Source organism: Carcharodon carcharias, chromosome 6 (genome assembly GCF_017639515.1).
Source record: "Carcharodon carcharias isolate sCarCar2 chromosome 6, sCarCar2.pri, whole genome shotgun sequence".
NCBI classification, from domain to species: Eukaryota; Metazoa; Chordata; class Chondrichthyes; order Lamniformes; family Lamnidae; genus Carcharodon; species Carcharodon carcharias.
This window is the reverse complement of record NC_054472.1, coordinates 189438542-189461288: the sequence shown is the minus strand read 5'-3', so window position 1 is coordinate 189461288 and position 22747 is coordinate 189438542. Positions and strand designations below refer to the sequence as shown.

At 43.9% G+C, this 22747-nt stretch overlaps 1 protein-coding gene across 1 annotated transcript in view; it reads left to right on the top strand.

Annotated features, from left to right (window-relative positions):
- Window positions 1-22747, top strand: part of ttc39c (tetratricopeptide repeat domain 39C) — a 127055-nt gene that overhangs the window by 83112 nt on the left and 21196 nt on the right. Inside the window, exon 9 of the mRNA XM_041190568.1 lies at window positions 9766-9875. Coding sequence (XP_041046502.1) covers window positions 9766-9875 — 110 coding nt within the window. The remainder of the gene's footprint in view (window positions 1-9765; window positions 9876-22747) is intronic.

The following is a 22747-nucleotide window of genomic DNA, read 5'->3' as shown; positions in this document are numbered from 1 at the left end:
CACAGGCTCACCACTCTCTGGGTGAAGAAATTCCTTCTCATCTCAGTCCTAAATGATCTACCCCATATCCTCAGACTGTGACCCCTGATTCTGGACTCCCTCACCATCGGGAACATCCTTCCTGCATCTACCCTGTCTAGTCCTGTTAGAATTTTATATGTCTCTATGAGATTCCCCCCTCATTCTTCTGAACTCCAGCGAATATAATCCTGATCGACTCAATTTCTCCTCATATGTCAATCCCGCCATCCCAGAAATCAGTCGAGTAAACCTTCGCTGCACTCCCTCTATAACAAGTACAACCTTGCTCAGATAAGGAGACCAAAACTGCACACAATATGCCAGGTGTGGTCTCACCAAGGCCCTGTACAATTGCAGCGAGACATCCCTGTTCCTGTACTCGAATCCTCTCGCTGTGAAGGCCAACATACCATTTGCCTTCTTTATTGCCTGCTGCACCTGCATGCTTACCTTCAGCGACTGGTGTACAAGGACACCTAGGTATCGTTGCACATTCCCCTCTCTCAATTTATAGCCATTCAGATAATAATCTGCCTTCCTGTTTTTGCTACCAAAATGGATAACCTCACATTTATCCACATTATATTGCATCTGCCATGCATTTGCCCACTCACTCAGCTTGTCCAAATCACACTGAAGCATCTCTGCATCCTCCTCACAGCTCACCCTCCCACCCAGCCTTTGTGTCATCTGCAAATTTGGAGATATTACATTTAATTCCCTCATCTAAATCATTAATATATATTGTGAATAACTGGGGTCCCAGCACCGATCCCTGGGTACCCCACTAGTCACTGCCTGCCATTTGGAAAAAGACCTGTTTATTCCTACTCTTTGTTTCTTGTCTGCCAACCACTTTTCTCCATCTCAATACATTACCCCCAATCCCATTTAATTTTACATGCCAATCTCTTATGTGGCACTTTGCCGAAAGCCTTCTGAAAGTCCAAATAAACCACATCCACTGGCTCCCCCTCATCAACTCCACTCTTTACATCCTTGAAAAATTCCAGTAGATTTGTCAAGCATGATTTCCCTTTCATAAATCCATACTGACTCTGTCCGATTCTGCCACTGTTTTCCAATTGCTCAGCTATTAAATCTTTTATAATGGGCTCTAGAATTTCCCCCACTATTGACATCAGGCTGACTGGTCTATAATTCCCTGTTTTCTCTCTGCCATCACTTTTTAAATAGTGGAGTTACATTAGCTGCCCTCCAATCTGTAGGAACTGTTCCAGAGTCTATAGAATTTCAGAAGATGACCACCAATGCATCCAGTTCCTTAAGTACTCTGGGATGTAGATTATCAGGCCCCGGGGGTTTATCGGCCTTCAATCCCATCAACTTCCCCAACACCATTTCCCTACTAATATTGATTTCTTTCAGTTCTTCCCTCTCACTAAACCCTGTGTTCCCCAACATTTCTGGTATGTTATTTGTGTCCTCCTTTGTGAAGACAGAACCAAAGTGTGTATTTAGTTGGTCAGCCATTTCTCTGTTCCCATTATAAAATCCCCTGTTTCTGACTGTAAGGGACCTACATTTGTCTTCACCAATCTTTTTCTCTTCACATACCTATAGAAATATTTACAGTCAGTTTTTATGTTCCCTGCAAGCTTACTTTCGTGCTCTATTTTCCCCTTCTTAATCAATCCCTTGGTCCTCCTTTGCTGAATTTTAAACTGCTCCCAATTCTCAGGTCAGTTGTTTTTTCTGGTCAATTTGTATGCCTCTTCCTTGCATCTAATACAATCTTTAATTTCCCTTGTAAGCCATGGTTTGGCCACCTTTCCTGTTTTACTTTTGTGCCAGACAGGAATAAATAATTGTTGCAGTTCACCCATGCGCTCTTTGAATGTCTGCAATTGCTTATCCACCATCATCCCTTTAAGTAACATTTCCCAATCCATCATAGCCAACTCGAGCCTCATACCATCGTAGTTCCCGTTGTTAAGATTCAGGACCCAAGTCTCAGAATTAACTATGTCACTCTCTATCTTGATGAAGAATTCTATCATATATTATGTGAAGAGAGACTACCTCCTTCAAGACTTTTCCTTGTGATATTATAACATTACTAAGTTTGATCCTTGTCCATAAAAGATGAGCTCTGCCCTTAGATGAAAGATTTTTTTACCATCAAACCACCAGAAATAGTATCGTCTATTCCCTGAATAACATGAAAATGGATGAGGTGGACCATCATGGAAGTGTGGTATGTAGAAAGGTTGACTTTCCTCTACAGCGTGTATGCTCCACACACATCATAAACACTGCTAAGTAGGGCAGGATTGGAGAATGGGAAGTCTTTATGGGGGACCTACCAAATCGGTAAAGAATAAAGCCAGACAGTAACGTAACCAAGGGATTTGGGTGGGGGCAGACAACTCCATCTTACCTCACGAGAAATGTCAGAATGGGTACTTGTTTTATCATAGGATCATGGAATGGTTACAGCATAGACGGAGGCCATTCAGCTTATCATGTCTGTAGCTCATCATATCTGTGCTGGCCCTCTGAAGGAGCGTTTCACCTAGTGCTGCTCCTTTTCCTTTTCCCCATTGCTGTAAAAAGTTTTTCCTTTTCAGATAATGATTCCATTCCCTTTTGAAAGTTTCAACTGAACCTGCCTCCACCACAGTCAGACAGTGCATTCCAGATCCTAACCACTCGCTGCGTGAAAAAGTTGCTCCTCATGTTGCCATCGCTTCTTTTACCAATTAGAGCAGTCCCAACCTGTTCAATCTCTCTACATAATTGAAGTTCCTCATTCCTTGAACCAATCTCATGAATCTTTTCTGCAACCTCTCTAATGCCTTCTCATTCTTCCTAAAGCGTGATGCCCAGAAATAGACGCATACTGCAGTTGAGGCTGAACCAGTGTTTTATACAGGGTTATCATAACAACTGTTTCTATCTCCACAGATGCTGTCAGACCTGCTGAGTTTTTCCAGCAGTTTCTGTTTTTATTTAACATAACATCCTTGCTTTTGTACACTATGCTGCTATTGATAAAGCCTAGAATATTATATGCTTTATTAACTGCACTCTCAACCTTTCCTGCCACCGTCAATGATTTATGCCCATATACACCCAGGTCCCTCTTACCCTGCACCCCTTTAGAATTGTACCCTATATTGACTCTGTGATCTCCCTACAAAATGAATTGCTTCAAACTTCTCTGCATTAAATTTCATCTGCCAGTTGTCCGCCCTTTCCAACCTCTCTGTCCTTTTGAAGCTCTACATTATCTTTCTTATGGTTCACAATGCTTTCAAGTTTTGCCTCATATGCAAATTTTGAAATTGTGCCCTGTACACCCAAGTTCTATGTCATTAATATAAATCAGGAAGAGTGGAGTCCTAACACCGATCCCTGGGGAACTCCACTATAAACCTTCCCCCAGTCCAAAAAGCAGCCATTCATCACTACTGTTACTCAGCCAATTTCACGTCCAGGTTGCCACTGTTCCATTAATTCCACGAGCTCTAACTTTGCTCATAAGTCTGTTGTGTGGCATTTTATCAAATACCTTTTGGAAGTCATTGTACATCACATCAACAGCATTACCCTCATCAACCCTCTCTATTAACTCATCAAAAATCCCAAGCAAATTAATTAAAAAAAATTTGCGCTTAACAATTCCATGCTTGCTTTCCTTAATTTGCCCACGTGACTTAATTTTTTTCCCAAATTATCATTTCTAAAAGCTTCCCCATCACAGGGTTTAAACTGACTGGCCTGTAGTCACTGGGCTTATCTTTACATCTTTGTTCAAACAAGGGTGTAACACCTAGTGCTGTGGGAGACATAACTATGGGGTGGGACTTCACCAACCCAGGGGTATTCCTGTTGGGAAAGTATTGTGTGCTGTTCAAAGGCAACTGAGTAAACCCCAAATTAATCAGTTTAATTCCGCCCCCCCCCCCCCCCCAAGTTCCACCCCACCTATCTTGGCAGCACTCCCCAGGAATTTGAGGCCATAAAGAGACAAAAATTTGATTTGAGCTGCAAGTACTTCGGTTATTGATGCATTGATTGCACTATGACCTATGACTTGTTACAACAAAGCTGATGGACAGACTTCTAACAGAAGCCATTTTAGGCTTATTCATTCACAGGATGTGGGCTTCGCTGGCTGGGCCAGCATTTATTGCCCATCCCAAGTTGCCCTTGAGAAGGTGGTGGTGAGCTGCCTTCTTGAACCGCTGCAGTCCATGTGGTGTAGGTACACCCATAGTGCTGTTAGGAAGGGAATTCCAGGATTTTGACTTAGCGACAGTGAAGGAATGGCGATATATTTCCAAGTCAGGATGGTGAGTGACTTGGAGGGGAACTTCCAGGTGGTGGTGTTCCTATCTATCTGCTGCCCTTGTCCTTCTAGGTGGTAGTGATTGTGGGTTTAGAAGGTGCTGCCTAAGGAGCCTTGGTGAATTCCTGTAGTGCATCTTGTAGATGATACACACTGCTGCTACTGTGCGTTGGTTGTGGAGGGAGTGAATGTTTGTGGATGTGGTGCTAATCAATTGGGCTGCTTTGTCCTGGACAGTGTCCAGCTTCTTGAGTGTTGTAGGAGCTGCACTTATCCAGGCAAGTGGGGAGTATTCCATCACATTCCTGACTTGTTCCTTGTAGATGGTGGACAGGCTTTGGAGACTCAGGAGCTGAGTTACTTGTCACACGATTCCTAGCCTGTGACCTGCTGTTGCAGCCACAGTATTTATGTGGCTAGTCCAGTTCAGTTTCTGGTCAATGGTAACCCCCAGGATGTTGATAGTGGAGGATTCAGCGCTGGTAATACCATTGAACATCAAGGGGCGATGTCTGGATTCTCTCTTGTTGGAAATGGTCATTGCCTGACATTTGTATGGTGCGAATGTTACTTGCCACTTGTCAGCCCAAGCCTGGATATTGTCCAGGTCTTGCTGCATTTGGGCATAGACTGCTTCAGTATCTGAGGAGTTGCGAATTGTGCTGAACATTGTGCAATCATCAGCGAACATCCCCGCTCCTGACCTTATGATGGAAGGCCATTGATGAAGCAGTTGAAGATGGTTGGGTTTAGGACACTACCCTGAGGAGTTCCTGCAGTGATGCGCTGGATCTGAGATGACTGACCTCCAGCAACCACAACCATCTTCCTTTGTGCTAGGTATGACTCCAACAGTGCAGAGTTTTCCCCCTGATTCCCATTGACTCCAGTTTTGCTAGGGCCATACTCGGTCAAATACTGCCCCGATGTCCAGGGCAGTCACTGTCACCTCACCTCTGGAGTTCAACTTCTGGAAATGTAGCATGGTGAAGCCTATGCCTCCCATTAATTCTGCAATGTGAATCATGTGGCATCATGAGTTCAAGGACCAGCTGTATCACCTCTGCTTCTTAGGATGTATCCCGGTTTCCATTCAAAGGTAGCTCCTCATTTCCTTTGGGACAAGAAATTGCCATTCCTCTTATTCATCCACTTTATTAATCTGAACTAAGATACTTGTAGGGCCATAGTTGTTAAATATTAATTGTACCAAATTCCTCTCCAAACATGTGCTTACATTTTGTTCCAAGATCCTAGAAACATCAGGTTCCAAACACTTCCAAAATGGACAGTGGAGTGTGTTCTTTGTTGCTATGACACCTCCAAAAGTCCAAGTGGATACATAGAGGTTACTTTACCAGTTCCACAGCAGTTACTTGTGCCTTGCTTTATAGTAGAGAATAATACAACTCAGCAGGAGGCCATTCAGACCATTGTCCTTTGTCATCTCTCTTAAAGAGCTCAGTTTGTTCCACTCCTTGTCCTTTTCCCCCATAGCCTTACAATTTTTTTTCTTTCTAAGTATGTACCATTTCCTTTTTGGAAGCCACTGTTGAACCTGCTTTCACTGCCTTTCCATGCAGCACATTCCAGATCATATCTTGCCCAGCAAAACAGAATTCTCATTTCCCTTCATCCCCGCCCTTGCCCCCAGCCCTCAGCCCTGGCCAGTTACTTAAAATCTGTATGCTTTGCTTACAAATTCTCCTGCTGGTGGAAATGGTTTTACCTGAATCTATCAAAATACCAGCAAAGGAGTTGCATAGAGGAATCGATAAATCTATAGAGAGGGAGATGGTGGCGTAATGGCAATGTCACTGGGCTAGTAATCCAGAGGCCCAGACCAGTGCTTTTGGGATATGGGGATAGAAAGCTCATCTCCATAATGGTGACCATGAAACTATCATCAATTGTTTTAAGGACCTTTCTTGTTCACTATTGCCCTTTATGGAAGGAAATCTGCCATCCTTACCCTGTCTGATCTATGTGTGACTCTAGATCGATAGCAATGTGGTTGACTGCCCTCTGAAATGTTCAGTTCAAGGGCAATTCAAGGGATGGGTAACAAGTGCAGGCTCTGCCAGTGACGCCCGCATCCCATGAAAAAATAAAATCTGATACCATTCCTGAGAGATCGTGAAGAGTTCATTTTAAAAAAAAACAAATTCTCCTCTGAACCTTTGGGTTGGCAGCTTGCATTGTCTCCTCTATGCAATCTGTGTAATACCAAAAAGCCTGTATGCCACAATTTGCTGTCACCTGACATTTTCAGAGGAATGTTTCTTCCCCCCCACATTTCTTCCCCTGCCCACACAGATCCTTAAGGCTGTGATCCAAGCATCTTCCGGAGGATTTCTTCCCTACCCCCCCTCTCCCAAGAGAAGCTGAAGGTCATCCAACTAAGGCTAATTTCTTGTTCCGCTAAAGAGGACTAATTTAAAAGCTGTAGTCTGATACATTGATGAGCAGAAAGAGCAAAAGGAGGATGCAGATTTGCAGCACTGTCTATTTGTGAATAGAATTTAGCAATTTATTGTAATGTTGACACCCCAGCAACTTGATAGAGGTAAACTTACCTTGATTATCTGTTAAGAGTTTAAAAATGCAAAAATGTAATAAATTAGTTTGTTTCAAAACCTCAGAGTTAACTAGGGGAGTGCTTTGTTAAATTTTTTAATTTGGGGCGGTGAGACTTCCTGATTGGCTGTGCCTGGATTTGAACTTGAGACCAAATAACAGGAACAACTTGGATTTATATAGCACCTTTAACCTAGTAAAATGTCCCTTTCACAGGAAGCTTATGAAACAAAATTTGGCACTGAGCCATATAAAAGGATGTTGGCTGATATTTTTTATTCGTTCATGGGATGTGGGCATCACTGCCCAGGCCAGCACTTATTACGCATCCCTCATTGTCTTATTAAATGCAGAGGGCATTTAATAGTCAGCCATATTGCTGTGTGTCTGGAGTCCCATGTAGGCCAGACCAGGTAAGGACAGCAGATTTAGCAATTTATTACAATGTTAGTGAACCAGATGGGTTTTTTCAACAATCAACAATGGGCATCATTAGACTTTCAATTCCAGATTTTTTTAAATTGAATTCAAATTCCACCATCTGCCTTGGCAGGATTCGAATCCAGGTCCCCAGACCATTACCCGGGGTCCCTGGGTTGCTAGCGACGCTGCCACTAAGCCATTGCCTCCCCATGACCGAAAGCTTAGTCAAATAAGTAGGCTTTAAGGAGCATGTTAGTGGAGGAACATGAGGGAGAGAATTTTGGGGAGGAGATTGCAGGACTGAGGACTCAGGCAGCTGAAGGCACTTCTGCCAGGGTTCGAGCGATTGTTATTGGAGATGCACAGCAGGACTGGAGGAGCCCAGATTTCAGAGGGTTGTAGGACTGGAGAATGTTTTAGACATAGGGAGGGGCTGAGAGGACAAGGAGGGATTTGAAAACAAGGATGTTAATTTTACCTAGGAGCAGAACTTTAAATGCCATCTACTTCAAAGTTTTTTTTTAACTTAAAAACAACTCTAATGGAATCCTGCCAATTGTGCCATAGAATCATGATGCTCCATATCATTACTGAGCATGTTATCTTGGTAGAGGTGAGTAACTTTAAAAAAAGAAATTTAAACTCCCTGTTATTAACTGAAAGAATTCCGTCACAAGATTTCACATTTTAACACAAACTTTTACTGTACAAGACAGCACCACTAACTTAACACCATTTCGTAAACACTTATTCTTTAAACCTGAAAATCTCAACCAAAAACCTCTCTTTCTACTTTTCTTTCCACCCAAGAGTTCCCCTGCACTTTACAGGATCTTGAGTGTTCCTTCACTTCCCCTGGGACCAAACCAAAGTATGCCACAGTTGTCAGGTATTCACTTTGATCCCCCTCAGTGTTCCTGCTATTCTGAGGTATGTGATTTCTTGGGGTCCTTCGGCTAGCATCTGGCTAGGTGAACCCTCCAACGTTCCTTCAGCACCACACATTTGTGGACTCCCCAGCTCAAGCATGGGTCTCCCTGCAAACCTGCTTATTGTCTTCAAATCAGAAATAACTCTTCGGGCAGGATTTTGCCCTTGGCGGGGATGCTCAGCGGGGGCAGCCGGGAAGCCGACAACCACCACCGATCGGCTCTGCACCGTGATTTCACGCGGGAGGGCCAGTTAAGGCCCTCCCAGCGTGGAACGCAAGCGGCAGAGCTGAGCATTGCCCGTGCGGGTGAGGGAAGATGGGCCAGCGGGCCTAGTGCGCAGTTTGCGCATGCATGAGAAAGAGCTGTCTCAGGATGATTGAAGCACTGTGTAAAAGAAAAAATAATGAAGAGAATAAAAATTTAATAAAACATGCCCCCTCATGTGACTGTCACATGAGCTGGGGCATGTTTTTAATTCTAAAATAAAGTTTTTATCCGCTCGTCGATGAGGTTTCCTAAAAAATGTAATGGCTGTTAGGCCTTTTCTCCTGCCTGCCAACCGTAAGGTTGGACAGGCAGCATAAATTTGAATTTAATTAGATTGTTAACGGTCTTAATAGGCCTTCTAATTATCGGTGGGCGCGCAGCCAACTCCGGTGTGCGCTCGTCGAAGGAAATGTCACAAGACTGCGTGATGACGTCGGGATGCACGCCTGACATCATCGTGCGCCATTTTACACTCGGGCGTGTCGGGCGCGTGCCCACACACTGAGCGTCATATTCTGCCCTTAATTTCTGATAGCCCTCTGCTACTGGTCTACTTCTCCTGAAAGATCCTTTCTCTGGCTCCTCAAAACTGCTCCAGACCCAGACTCCAACTGCCTGTTTCTGAGAGAAATCACGCAGGTAAAACCTAAAACCAAAATAAAACTCCCTGAAATCTAGCAACATGGCAACGTGGAACATCTGAGATGTCCCAGATAGCGATTTAAACTACTTACCTCCAAGCCACCCCTTTGTTCTGGGAAGCCATATCAATAATTTAAATCCCTTATTGAGGCAGCTGTAAACATCCCATCTCCACTAAGAAGCTTAGTGGGGTAGTCCATTGTTTAGTTTACAATACTTCCCACTATGACGTTATAAAACAAACATTGGCCACCCTCTGATTAGCAATTATTTTACCAGCTTCTCAAACCAGGCATTTTCATTTGCCTTACATTTAAAATGTTCAATTCCCAAGCTAAAAGTTACACTCCTAAAACCAATGATTATTTGAATATCCATTGGATATTCGCAACAAATGAGAAACAGCATCAACACACTCAGAAGAATAGATTACTGTTTAGTAAACATTCATAGAAGTTAATTAGGGTATGGTCTTTCTTATGGCTGCCTTTTCACTTCTGTTTCACTTTTACTTTATTTGCTGCATTGTTGCGTATTGAAATTTTGAGCTGATAGACTTACAAAAATCCTGTTTTATTTGTAATCCAGCATGCCAGGGAGCAACAGGTGAGACTGACAAGGCACAAGAAGTGTTCATAGAAGTCCAGAAGCTTTTCAGAAGGAAGAATAATCAAATTGAGCAATTTTCTGTCCGAAAGGTAGGCTGACAGAATTCAGTTTTTTTTTTAATTTGACAAATTGTTAGAAGAATAAATGCTTCTGTAAAATACTTGAGTGCAAATTTGAAATTAATATCCAAGTTATACAATAGATGGGGCTTTGGAAAGTTGCAGCAGCAGTGATGCCATCAAGGGATGTTTTCAGCAGTCACAATGGTGCCACATGGACAGTTACTCCACAGTCTCTGTTCCCACATTTCAATTTTGAAAGACGGCAAGGGAGAAAAAAACATCAACGTTGAAATGGTTGAACAAATCCAGCCAATCATTTTCCTTAAATAACCTCCAAGCATGAAAACTGCAATCAAAATCGGGGAAGGAATTGAGTCAGTGTAATTTAAACATTTTTTTAAAAAAATTGGTTCATAAGACTTAATGGTTGAAGCCTCACTGCAAAACAGCACCCCTGACAACATGGCATTTCCTCATTACTGCACTGCACATACATTATATGCTCAGATCTGCTGTGGTGGCTGAAATCTGCAATCTTCTGACTTAGCTGAGAATGCTACTAGCTGATCTAAGCTGGCGTGAAAAGGGGAACATTTGTAACTTGCAAGCTGGTGAATTTGATTTGGTAATATCAAGTTTTATTTCCAGTTTGAAATTCCAGTTGTAATATTTGAGATGCACAGTCTTTAGTAGATTTGTCTTTCAAAAATGTTTTAAAAATTTGCTGTCATTAGATTTCATAACTTCACTTTTGTGACTTGTTTATTTTTTAAATGTTTCCCTTGTAATTACAAAGATCCAACTGGGCCAGTGTTGCAGTAAAATTGTATTATAAATAGTTTTGAAAATTGTCCTGTAAGTTTGGCAAATGCTTTTAATCGACAACACCCCCCTCGTACTGCAAGAGTTATCTTGAACAATAGGTACCTGCAGGCATTTTATTTAGACTTTCACCATTTATAGTTTTTTTAACTCACATTTTCAGGGATGGATTGTGTCAACGTTTTATTGACTCCTTAGGCATTTAATAAACTCCGGAATTTAAAAAGTCTGTTCCTTGAATTGTAGTAATCCGGTAGATGTAGTGAAATTGGATTTCCAAAAGTCATTTCATAAGGTGCCACATAATAGGTTATTATACAAAATGAGAGTTCATGATGTTGGAGTAAAATCTTTTGAAGTCCCCACTGCTGTACTAAAAGAAGAAAATATCATACTTCTGTGGGACTTGAATGCCAGGGTTAGCCGTGACTCCAATGTTTGGAGAGGAACCATTGGGAAAAACAGGGTAGGAAAAGCCAATGGAAATTGTGTCCTCCTGCTGACAATGTTTGCTCAGCATGGCCTTGTTATTACAAACACCCGTTTTCACCAGAAGGACAAATACAAAACCAAATAGAAGTATCCTAGTGAAAGGTCTGAAGGTGGATAAATCACCTGGACCAGATGGATTACACCCCAGAGTTCTGCAGGAGATAGCTGAAGAGATAGTGGAGGTGTTAGTGGTGATCTTTCAGGAATCACTGGAGTCAGGGAGGGTCCCATTGCTAATGTATCCCCCCTGTTTAAGAAGGGAGTGAGGCAAAAGACGGGAAATTCCAGGCCGATTAGCCTGACCTCGGTCGTTGGTAAGATTTTAGAGTCCATTATTAAGGATGAGATTTCAGAATACTTGGAAGTGCATGGTAAAATAGGGCAAAGCCAGCATGGTTTCATCAAGGGGAGGTCATGCCTGACAAATCTGGTAGAATTATTTGAGGAGATAACGAGCAGGTTAGACAAAGGAAAGCCAATGGATGTTATCTACTTGGACTTCCAGAAGGCCTTTGACAAGGTGCCGCACAGGAGGCTGCTCAGTAAGATAAGAGCCCATGGTGTTAGAGGCAAGGTACTAGCATGGAGAGAAGATTGGCTGTCTGGCAGGAGGCAGAGAGTGGGGATAAGGGGGTCCTTCTCAGGATGGTGGCCGGGGACTAGCGGAGTTCCGCAGGAGTCAGTGTTGGGAACACAACTTTTCACTTTATACATTAATGATCTAGATGAAGGAACCCGGGGGCATTCTGGCTAAGTTTGCAGATGATACAAAGTTAGATAGAGGGACAGGTAGTATTGAGGAGGCGGGGAGGCTGCAGAAGGATTTGGACAGGTTAGGAGAATGGGCAAAGAAGTGGCAGATGGAATACAACGTGGGGAAGTGTGAGGTCATGCACTTTGGTAGGAAGAATAGAGGCATAGACGATTTTCTAAATGGAGAAAGAATTCAGAAATCTGGAGTGCAAAGGGGTCCTAGTCCAGGATTCTCTTAAGGTTAACTTGCAGGTTGAGTCGGTAGTTAAGAAGGCAAATGCAATGTTGGCATTTATTTTGAGAGGACTAGAATATAAAAGTAGGGATGTGCTGCTGAGGCTTTATAAGGCTCTGGTCAGACCACATTTAGAATATTGTGAGCAGGTTTGGGACTTGTATCTCAGGAAGGATGTGCTGGCCCTGGAGAGGGTCCAGAGGAGGTTCACGAGAACAATATGAGGAACGTTTGAGGACTCTGGGTCTATACTCGATGGACTTTAGAAGGATGAGGGGGGATCTGATTGAAACTTCCAGAATACTGAAATGCCTGGATAGAGTGTATGTGGGGAAGATGTTTCCATTAGTAGGAGAGACTAGGACCCGAGGGCACAGCCTCAGAGTAAAGGGAAGATCTTTTAGAATAGAGATGAGGAGAAACTTGTTTAGCCAGAGAGTGGTGAATCTATGGAATTCATTGCCACAGAAGGCTGTGGAGGCCAGGTCATTGAGTGTATTTAAGACCGAGATAGATAGGTTCTTGATTGGTAAGGAGATCAAATGTTACGGGGAGAAGGCGGGAGAATGGGGTTGAGAAATTTATCAGCCATGATTGAATGGCGGAGCAGACTCGATGGGCTGAATGGCCTAATTTCTGCTCCTATGTCTGATGGTCTTATGGTCCAAAGCACTGGCACCTCCTGGATTATGTCATTGGTCGAGTCAAAGTGATATCTGTATCACTCTATCCAGGTGGGGGACCGGTACTTGCTGGTGAACACCTAGCACCAAGAAATCGCAAGACTGAAAAGTCCAAAGGTGCGATCAACATCTCCGTCTGAAAGCAGCTGTACAGAGGAGAGGAATTCCAAGTGCAGCTCATGACTAATCTGGAAAATTTTAACATATGCAACTCAATTTTAGAACCGTGGGATCATGGGGAGGTGATGGTGTAGTGGTCACTGGACTAGTAATTCAGAGACCCAGGGTAATGCTCTGGGGACCTGGGTTCGAATCCAGCCATGGCAGATGGTGGAAATCAATTTCAATAAAAATCTGGAATTAAAAGTTTAACGATGACATGGAACCATTATCGATTGTTGTAAAAACCCATCTGGTTCACTCTTGTCCTTTAGGGAAGGTAATCTGTCATCCTTACCTGGTCTGGCCTACACATGACTCCAGACTCTCAGCAATGTGATTGACTCTACAAGCCACTCAGTTGTAACAAACCACTACAAAGTCTCAAAAAAGGAATGAAACTGGACGGACTACCTGGCATTGACCCAGGTACTGGAAGCGACAAAGGCAATCGCAGCCCTGTCGACCCTGCAAAGTCCTCCTTACTAACATCTGTGGGCTTGTGCCAAAATTGGATAATGCCCCAGACACCACCATCACCATCCTTGGGTGTGTCCTGTCCCATCAGGTGGGCAGTAGAGGTGGCGGCACAGTAGTATACAGTCGGGAGGGAGTTGCCTTGGGAGTCCTCAACATCGACTCTGGACCCCGTGAAGTCTCATGACATCAGGCCCACCATAGGCAAGGAAACCTCCTGCCACCCTCCCTCAGCTGATGAATAATGCTCCTCCATGTTGAGCACCACTTGGAGGAAGATCTGAGGCTGGCAAGGGTACAGAATGCACTCTGGGTTGGAGACTTCAGTGTCCATCACCAAGAGTGCTCAATAGCAGCATTACTGACCCAGCTGGCCGAGTCCTAAATGAAATAGCTGCTAGACTGGGTCTGCGGCAGGTGGTGAGAGGTCCAACAAGAGGGAAAAACATACTTGACCTCATCCTCACCAATCTGCCTGCCGCAGATGCATCTGTCCTTGAAAGTATCAGTAGGAGTAACCACCGCACAGTCATTGTGGAGACAAAGTCCCTCCTTCACATTGAGGATATGCTCCATTGTGTTGTGTGGCACTACCACTGTGCTAAATGAGATAGATTTCGAACAGATCTAGCAGTTCAAGGCTGGGCATCCATGAGGCGCTGTGGGCCATCAGCAGCAGCAGCAGAATTGTACTCGAATACAATCTGTAACCTCATGGCTTGGCATGTCCCCCTGTCTACCATCAAGCCAGAGGATCAACCCTGATTCAATGAAGAGTGCAGAAGGGCATGCCAGGAGCAGCCCCAGGCATACCTTAAAATGAGGTGTCAACCTGCTGAAGCTGTAACACAGGATTACTTGCATGCCAAGCAGCATAAGCAGCAGTTGATAGACACTAAATGATCCCACAACCAACGGATCAGATTTAAGCTCTGCAGTCCTGCCACATCCAGTCATGAATGGTGGTGGACAATTAAACAACTCACTGGAGGAGGAACCTCCACAATTATCCCCATCCTCAATGATGGAGGAGCCCAGCACATCAGTGCAAAAGATAAAGCTATAATCTTCGGCCAGAAGTGCCGAGTGGATGATCCATCTCGGCCTCCTCTGGAGGTCCCTAGCATCATAGATGCCAGTCTTCAGCCAACTCGATTCACTCCAAGTGATATCAAGAAATGGCTGAAAGCACTTGATACTGCAAAGGCTATGGGCCCTGACATTATTCCGGCAATAGTACTGAAGGCTCGTGCTCCAAAACATGTCGTGCCCCTAGCCAAGCTGTTCCAGTACAGCTACAACACTGGCATCTCGCAGGCTGTGTGGAAAATTGCCTAGCTCTATCCTGTACGCAAAAAGCAGAACAATTACAACCCAGTCTACTCTCCATCATCAGTAAAGTAATGGAAGGGGTCATTAACAATGCTATCAAGTGACACTTGCTTAGCAATAACCTGTTCCCTGACACTCAGTTTGGGTTGCGCCAGATCCACTTGGCTCCTGACCTCATTACAGCCTTGGTTCAAACATGGACAAAAGAGCTGAACTCCAGAGGTGAGGTGAGAGTGACTGCCCTTGACATCAAGGCAGCTTTTGACCGAGTGTGGCATCAAGGAGCCCTAGCAAAACTGGAGTCAATGGGAATCAGGGGGAAAACTCTCCACTAGTTGGAGTCATACCTAGCACAAAGGAAGATGGTTGTGGTTGTTGGAGGTCAGCCATCTCAGCTCCAGGACGTCACTGCAGGAGTTCTTCAAGGTAGCATCTTCGGCCCAACCATCTACCAGCTGCTTCATCAATGACCTTCCTTCCGTCATAAGGTCAGAAGTGGGGATATTCGCTGATGATTGCACAATGTTCAGCACCATTCGTGACTCCTCAGATAATGAAGCAGTCGATGTCTATTTGCAGCAAGACCTGGACAATATCCAGGTTTGGGCTGACAGTGGCAAGTAACATTCGCGCCAAATAAGTGTCAGGCAATGACCATGTCCAACCAGAGGGAATCCAGCCATCGCCCCTTGATATTCAGTGGCATTACCAGCACTGAATCCCCCACTATCAACATCCTGGGGGTTACCATTGACCAGAAACTGAACTGGACTATCCATATAAATACTGTGGCTACAAGAGCAAGTCAGAGGCTCGGAATCACATGACGAGTAACCCACCTCCTGATTCCCCAAATCCTGTCCACTAACTGCAAGGTACAAGTCAGGAATGTGATGGAACACTCCCCACTTGCCTGGATGAATGCAGCTCCCACACCACTGAAGAAGTTGGACACTGTCCAGGACAAAGCAATCCTTTTTATTGGCACCATATCCACAAACATTCAAGCATCCACCACCTGTGCACAGTAGCAGCAGTGTGCATCATCCACAAGATGAACTGCAGGAATTTGCCAAGGTTCCTTTGACAGCACCTTCCAAACCCACAACCACTACCATCTGGAAGGACAAGGGCAGCAGACAGATGGGAACACCACCACCCGGAAATTCCCCTCCAAGTCACTCACCATCCTGACTTGGAAGTATATTGCCGTTCCTTCACTGTCGCTGGGTCAAAATCCTTGCACTCCCTCCCTAACAGCACTGTGGATATAACTATACTACATGGACTGCAGTGGTCCAAGAAGGCAGCTCACAACCTTCTCAAGGGCTATTATGTGTGGGCAATAAATGCTGGCCTGCCAGTAAATGAATAAAAAAAAATGTCAGCTGTACCAAACCTCCTGCGCCCAGACCGTTGGGTTTGAGTATCGTCGCCACCAGGACTAGTTTGATAAAAAAGGTGGTGAAATAGATGAATTCCTAAATCAAAAACACCCAGCCTTCATTGTCTGGTTGAACTACCCAACTTCACAAGCCAAGAAGGCAGCATTCTAACAGATCAAGGCTGACACCCAAAGACAAAGCCAGAAGATAAGACATGACATGGGAAGGATCTGAGGGATCCAACAATAGGCTGACCATCATGATGTGAAGATTTTTTTGAGGCCACGAGGGCCATCTATAGACCGAGGTCAAATGGACAAAATCCCCTTTGCTCATAGGGTCGTGTCTCTCAGCTTAAAGATGTCAATGCCATCAGTCAGTACAGGAAAGAACATTTTCAACAGCTTATCAATCATGAATCCATGGGTGAACCACCTTTGATGGGAAGCTGCAACAGGCAATCAAACGGATGATGGAAACAACAAAGCCTGAGACCCCAATGGTATTCGAGCTGAAATTTTCAAAGCTGTGGTGATGTTTGCTCATTTCTATGCACTCACCAGGTCAGAGGCTGAGTGGTCCTTGTGGAACCCAAACTGAGCGTCACTGAGCAGGTTATTGCTAAGCAAGTGCCTCTTGATAGCACTATTGATGACCACACCTTGAATACTGTGAACAGTTTTGGTCCCCTTACCTAAGCAAAGATTTACTGGCATTGGAGGCAGTCCAGAGAAGATTCACTAGGTTGATCCTGAGTATGGAGGGATTTTCTTATGAGGAGAGGTTGAGTAGGTTGGGCCTGTACTCATTGGAGTTTAGAAGAATGAGAGGTTACCTTATTGAAACATATAAGATTCCTAGGGGGCTTGACAGGGGTAGATGCTGAGAGGTTGTCCCCCCTTGTGGGAGAATCTAGTACCAGAGGGCATAATCTCAGAATAAGGGGGCGCCCATTTAAGACAGAGATAAAGGGGAATTTCTTCTCTGAATGTAGTGAATCTGTGGCATTCTTTACCGCAGAGGGCTGTAGCGGCTGGGTGGTTAAGTATATTCAAGACAGATTTTTAATCAGTAAGGGAATCGAGGATTATGGGAAAAGGCAGGAAGTGAAGTTGAGGATTATCAGATCAGCCATGATCTCATTGAATGGCAGAGTAAACTCACTGGGCTGAATGGCGTAATTCTGCTCCTACATCTTATGGTCTTTTGGATGATTGTTTTGAAGGTAAGGTAACAAAAATGCTGGGCTCTAGAGATTGCCAAAACACTTAAAAGAAAATGGCAGTTCAAAAGGTTACCCGTGTTTGTTTAATAGAGTCCAAATAGAAGAGATGGAGCTATAAAACATCAGGTGGGCTTAATTTGCTGGAGAGCAAGAGATCTAATGTCAACATTTCTTGCAAGGAAGTGCAGTCCAGAGAGATGTTTTGTTTTGGAAGTTAGAGTTAAATCAGTTTGAAAGCAGTCAGTAAACCCTGAAAGGCTATGTCATCATGGAGAGGGGTGGAACTTAAGAAGGTTCTCTAGTTTCATTTTATCTGTGTTTTACAGAAAGGGAAGAAACTGGATACCGAAAAAGTGCTGCTGTTAGCAGGCTCCAGACAGTAAGGGCTCGAAGAAGCCCTGGGAGCTATTCAGCGCAGCTGAGGGTTGCAGTTTGGACCTCATGTGGTTTTCAGCTCAGTGAGAAGTCCTGGGAGCTGTTTGGTGCAGTTGGGGATCAGAGAAGTCCTGGGGAACTGAGAAGGTGGCAGAAGGTCACTGGCTCCGTAGACGACAGGGCTCAGACCAGCTCTAGGAGCAATTTAAAGCTTGGTGCATCTGGAGACTGGAGTTCGGAGGAACCCGGGGCAATGCCAGCTTAGTGGAGCTACCGGCCTGCAAAAGAGTTGAAATTGTGCTGGTGATTAGGGCCTGAAATGTAACTTTGCGAATCCCATGGAACGCGTTGTGAGGAGAAGCAATTGAACCTTCGGGAGGTGAGCAGCCGTTGTACAGTACAAGTCAGAGTGACTTTCGAGGGAGTTCAGAGGTTAGATCTTCGAAAGTGAATAAGTTAAGTCCCGCATGAGGGAAACAGTTTTAGCAAGATTTTGTGACTCTCACTGGTCGCTAATGTCTGGGTGGTATGCTGAGAAATCTGTGGGATCTGTCTTGGTCGAATGTTCCATTTCATGTGCAGCGTGGTCTTTGACCACACTTTGCCTGTTGATTCATATTTACCTCATGTTAATTCTGAATGTTGGAGCATAAGATAGATTTGAGGCATTAAAACCCAACAGGAAAATGATCCAACCTTGGATAACAAGAGAAATTAAAGATTGTATTAAATCAAAGGAAGAGGCTAATAAAGTTGCCAAAAAGAGGAGTAAGCCTCCTGACGATTGGGAGCTTTATTTAGAATTCAGCAATGGAGTACCAAGAAACTGATGAAGACAAAATAGAATATGGGAATAAGCTAGCAAGAAACATAAAAATAGACTGTAAAAGCTTTTATAGGTGTATAAAAAGGAAAAGATCAGCAAAGACAAATGTGGGCCCATTACAGGCAGAGATAGGAGAATTTATAATGGGGAATAAGGAAATGGCAGAGGAACTAAATAAATATTTTGTCTGTCCTCATGGAGGAAGGTACAAAAATCCTCCCAGATATGCATAAATAAAGAACCAAGGGACTAGCGGGAATGAGGGATTGAAAGAAAGGGTGAGATAAGTGGATATGGCGTACTTGGAATTTCAGAAGGCTTTCAGTAAGGTACTACACAAGAAGTTAGTAAACAAAATTAGAGCACATAGGGCAGAATTTCACAGGTCAGCGAGCGGGGGCGGGGCCTGCTCACTGATGGGTAAAATGATGCGCAGTGACCTCGGGGGGAACTCCTGATGTTACCGCGCCCCATTTAAATTTTCAGGAAGGCGGGAGCTCAGCCAAATTAGCTGTGCGCCCGCCGACCTATCAATGGCCAATTGAGACCATTGACAGGGTCAATTAAGTAATTAAAGGACGGTCCTGTCCAACCTTTAGGTTGCTGGGCAGGCCAGGAGCCTGGCGGGAACTAGAAAAAGCATGAAACCTCATCCACGGGCGGGATGAGGTTTCATGTAGGCTTTAAAAAATTTTGGTGAAGATTTCGTAAAAATTATAGACATGGCCCAACTCGTGACATTGTCACATGAGGGGACATGTAAGGGAAATTTTATTTTTCTATTTTTGTCTTTTTTACATGTAGAGCAGATCTCCCTGAGGCAGCACTTAGCCTCAGGGAGATGAGTGCACTCTTTCGTGCGCATGCACAAAAGAGCACACTCTTGATTTTGAGATCCCCCCCGCCCCCCCTCCCCCCCTGCCCACACAGGGAGCGCATCGCGCTTCAGTGCGGACATCAAGCTAGGTGGGCCTTAATTGGCGAGCTTATGTAAAATGGCGGCATGCCTCCGATTGAGCGGAAAGTTCAGCCCACATAGGATTGGGATAGCCTACAGACATGGATTGAGAATTGGTCAACAGACAGAAAACAGTAGGAATAGGCTGGGCTGTTACTAGTGGGGTACTGTAAGGATCAGTGCTGGGGCCGCAGCTGTTCATCTATATAAATGATTTGGATGTGGGGGCCAATTATGTAATATTTGTAAGTTTGCTGATGCCACAAAACTAGATAGGAATTTGAATTATGAGGAGGGTCCAAAGAGGCTTCAAGGGGAGTTAAACAGACTGAGGTGGGCAAGAACATGACAAGATGGAATATAATGTGGAAAAATGTGAAGATATCCACTTTGATAAGGACAGAAATAAATAACGAGAGATCGGGAACATAGAGACAGGAGTAGGCCATTCAGCCCATCGAGCCTGCTCAATGAACAAGACACCCAGTCTCATGGCTGATCATCCACTTTAATGCTGTTTTTCCACACTATCCCCATATCCCTTTATTTAATTGGTTTTAGAGTTTCCAAAGCCCTCTGGGGTAGAGAATTCCAAAGATTTCCCCAATCTCTGTTCATAGGACAGTCCCGCCGTCTGACGAACAAGTCTGGTAAACCTTCATTGCACTCCCCCTATGGCAATAATATCCTTCCTAAGATAAGGGGACCAAAACTGCATACGGTACTGGAAATGTGGTCGAACCAAGGTTCTATACAATTGAAGCAAGACTTTCTTACTCCTGTACTCAAATCTTCTTGCGATCACCAATGCATCCACTATCTCCATCACTACCTCTTTCAACACTCTGGAATGTAGAATATCAGGTCTCGAGGACTTATCAACCTTCAGTCCCATTTAATTTCTCCAGTACAGCTGCCTTACTAATACAAATTTCCTTCTATTCCTTACCCTCCCTAGTCCCTTGAATCTCTAATCCTAGGAGGTTTCTTGTATCTCCCTTAGCGAAGACACACACACACAATAGTCTCTGCTATTTCTCTATTACCCATTATAAATTTCCCTGACTCTGCCTGTAATGGGCCCACATTTGTCAGCCAAATGTTTCCTTCTTACATGCCTACAGAAGCTTTTACAGTCTGTTTTTATGTTTTCTGCTAGTTTAGGTTCATATTCTGTTCTCCCTTTCTTTATCAGTTTCTTAGCCCTATGCTGTATTCTGTATTCTAAAATGCTCCTAATCCTCAAGTTTACTACTACTTCTGGCAACTTTATAGGCCTTTTCTTTTAATCTTATATAATCCTTAACTTCTTTTGTTAGCCACGGTTGACTGACTTTTCTTTTTGGGTTTTTGTGCCTTGAAGGACTGTATAATTGCTGCAAACTATGCAATAACTCTTTAGAGGCTGTCCATTACTTATGTACTTTTAACGTATTTTCCCAATCCGCCTCAGCCAATTTGCCCCTCATACTGTCATAATTTCCTTTGTTCAGATTTATGCCGAAGGAACCTGAGTGCCTTGTTCATGAGTCACTGGAAGCTAGCAATTAGGAAGGCGAATGGTATGTTAGCCTTTATTGGAAGAGGATTTGAGTACAGTAGCAAAGATGTCTTGCTGCAATAGTATAGAGCCTTGGTGAGACCACACCTGGGGTATTGCATATAGTTTTGGTCTCCTTCCTAAGGAAGGATATACTTGCCATAGAGAGAGCTCAACAAAGGTTCATCAGGCTGATTCCTGGGATGACGGGTTTGTCCAATGGTGACGTTGAAGAGACTGGACCTATATTTCCTAGGGTTTAAAAGAATGAGAGGCAATCTCATTAAAATATATAAAATTCTTGCAGGGTTTCATGAGGTAGATAGAGGAAGGATGTTTATCCTGGCTTGGGTACCTAGAACCAGGGGACACAGTCTCAGCATAAGAGGTAGGCCATTTAAGATTGAGATGAGGAGGAATTTCTTCACTCAGAGAGTGATGAACCTTTGCAGTTCTCTACCCCAGAGGGCTGTGGAAGCTCAGTCATTGAGTATGTTCAAGACAGAAATTGATAGATTTCTAGATAGTAAAGACATCAAGTGATATGGGGATAGTGTGGGGAAAATAGCGTTGAGGTAGAAGATCAGTCATGATCTCATTGAATGGTGGAGGGGTCAGGTGGCCTACTCCTATTTTCCCTATATTGTAAATTGTTTTCTGACTTTGTATAGTAAAATTTATTTTGTTTGTTTAAAGCTGTGGTATCTTGTGGCTTTATTCGCCTAGTGGCTAACTGGGATTTCAAACTTTGTCTACTTGAATTAAAAAGTTACTGACCCCTAACTGGATTTTAACACATGGATAGATGATCGACTAACTGGAAATGGGTAGTCAGGATAAATGGGTCATTTTCAGGTTGGCAGATTGTAACAAGTGGACTGCCACAGGGATCAATGCTGGGACCTCAACTATTTGCAGTCAATTTGGATGAAGGGACTAAGTGAATGTATGGTAGCCAAATTAGTTGATGATACAGCTTGATTTGCTGCCTACCTTTGTGTGGATGATTTAAGGAGTCTGCAAAGAGATATAGGTAGGTTAAGTAAGTGGGCAAAATTTTGTCTGATGGAGAAGAATGTGGCAAAATGTGAGGTTGTCCACTTTGGTGGAAAGAATAGGAAAGCATAATATTATTTAAATGGAGAGAGACTGGAGAATGCTGCAGTGCAGAAGAATCTGGGGTCCTCGTACATGAATCACAAATCCAACATGCAGGTACAGCAAATAATTAGGAAGGCAAATGGAATGCTAGCCTTTATTTCAAGGTGAGTGAGTGGCTTGCAGGGGAACTTCCAGGTGTTGGTGTTCCCATGCATCTGCTGTCCTTGTCCTTCTAGATGTTAGTGGTTGTAGGTTTGGAAGATGCTGTCTAAGGAGCCTTGGTGAGTTCCTGCAATGCATCTTATAGATTATACACTGCTGCCACTGTGTGTCGGTGGTGGAGGGAGTGAATATTTGTGGATGGGGCACCAATCAAGCGGGGCTGCTTTGTCTTGGATGGTGTCAGGCTTCTTGAGTGTTGTTGGAGTTGCACTCATCCAGGGAAGTGGAGAGTATTCCATTACATTCCTCACTTGTGCCTTGTAGATGATGGACATCCTTTGGCGAGTCAGGAGGTGAGTCGCTCACTGCAGGAT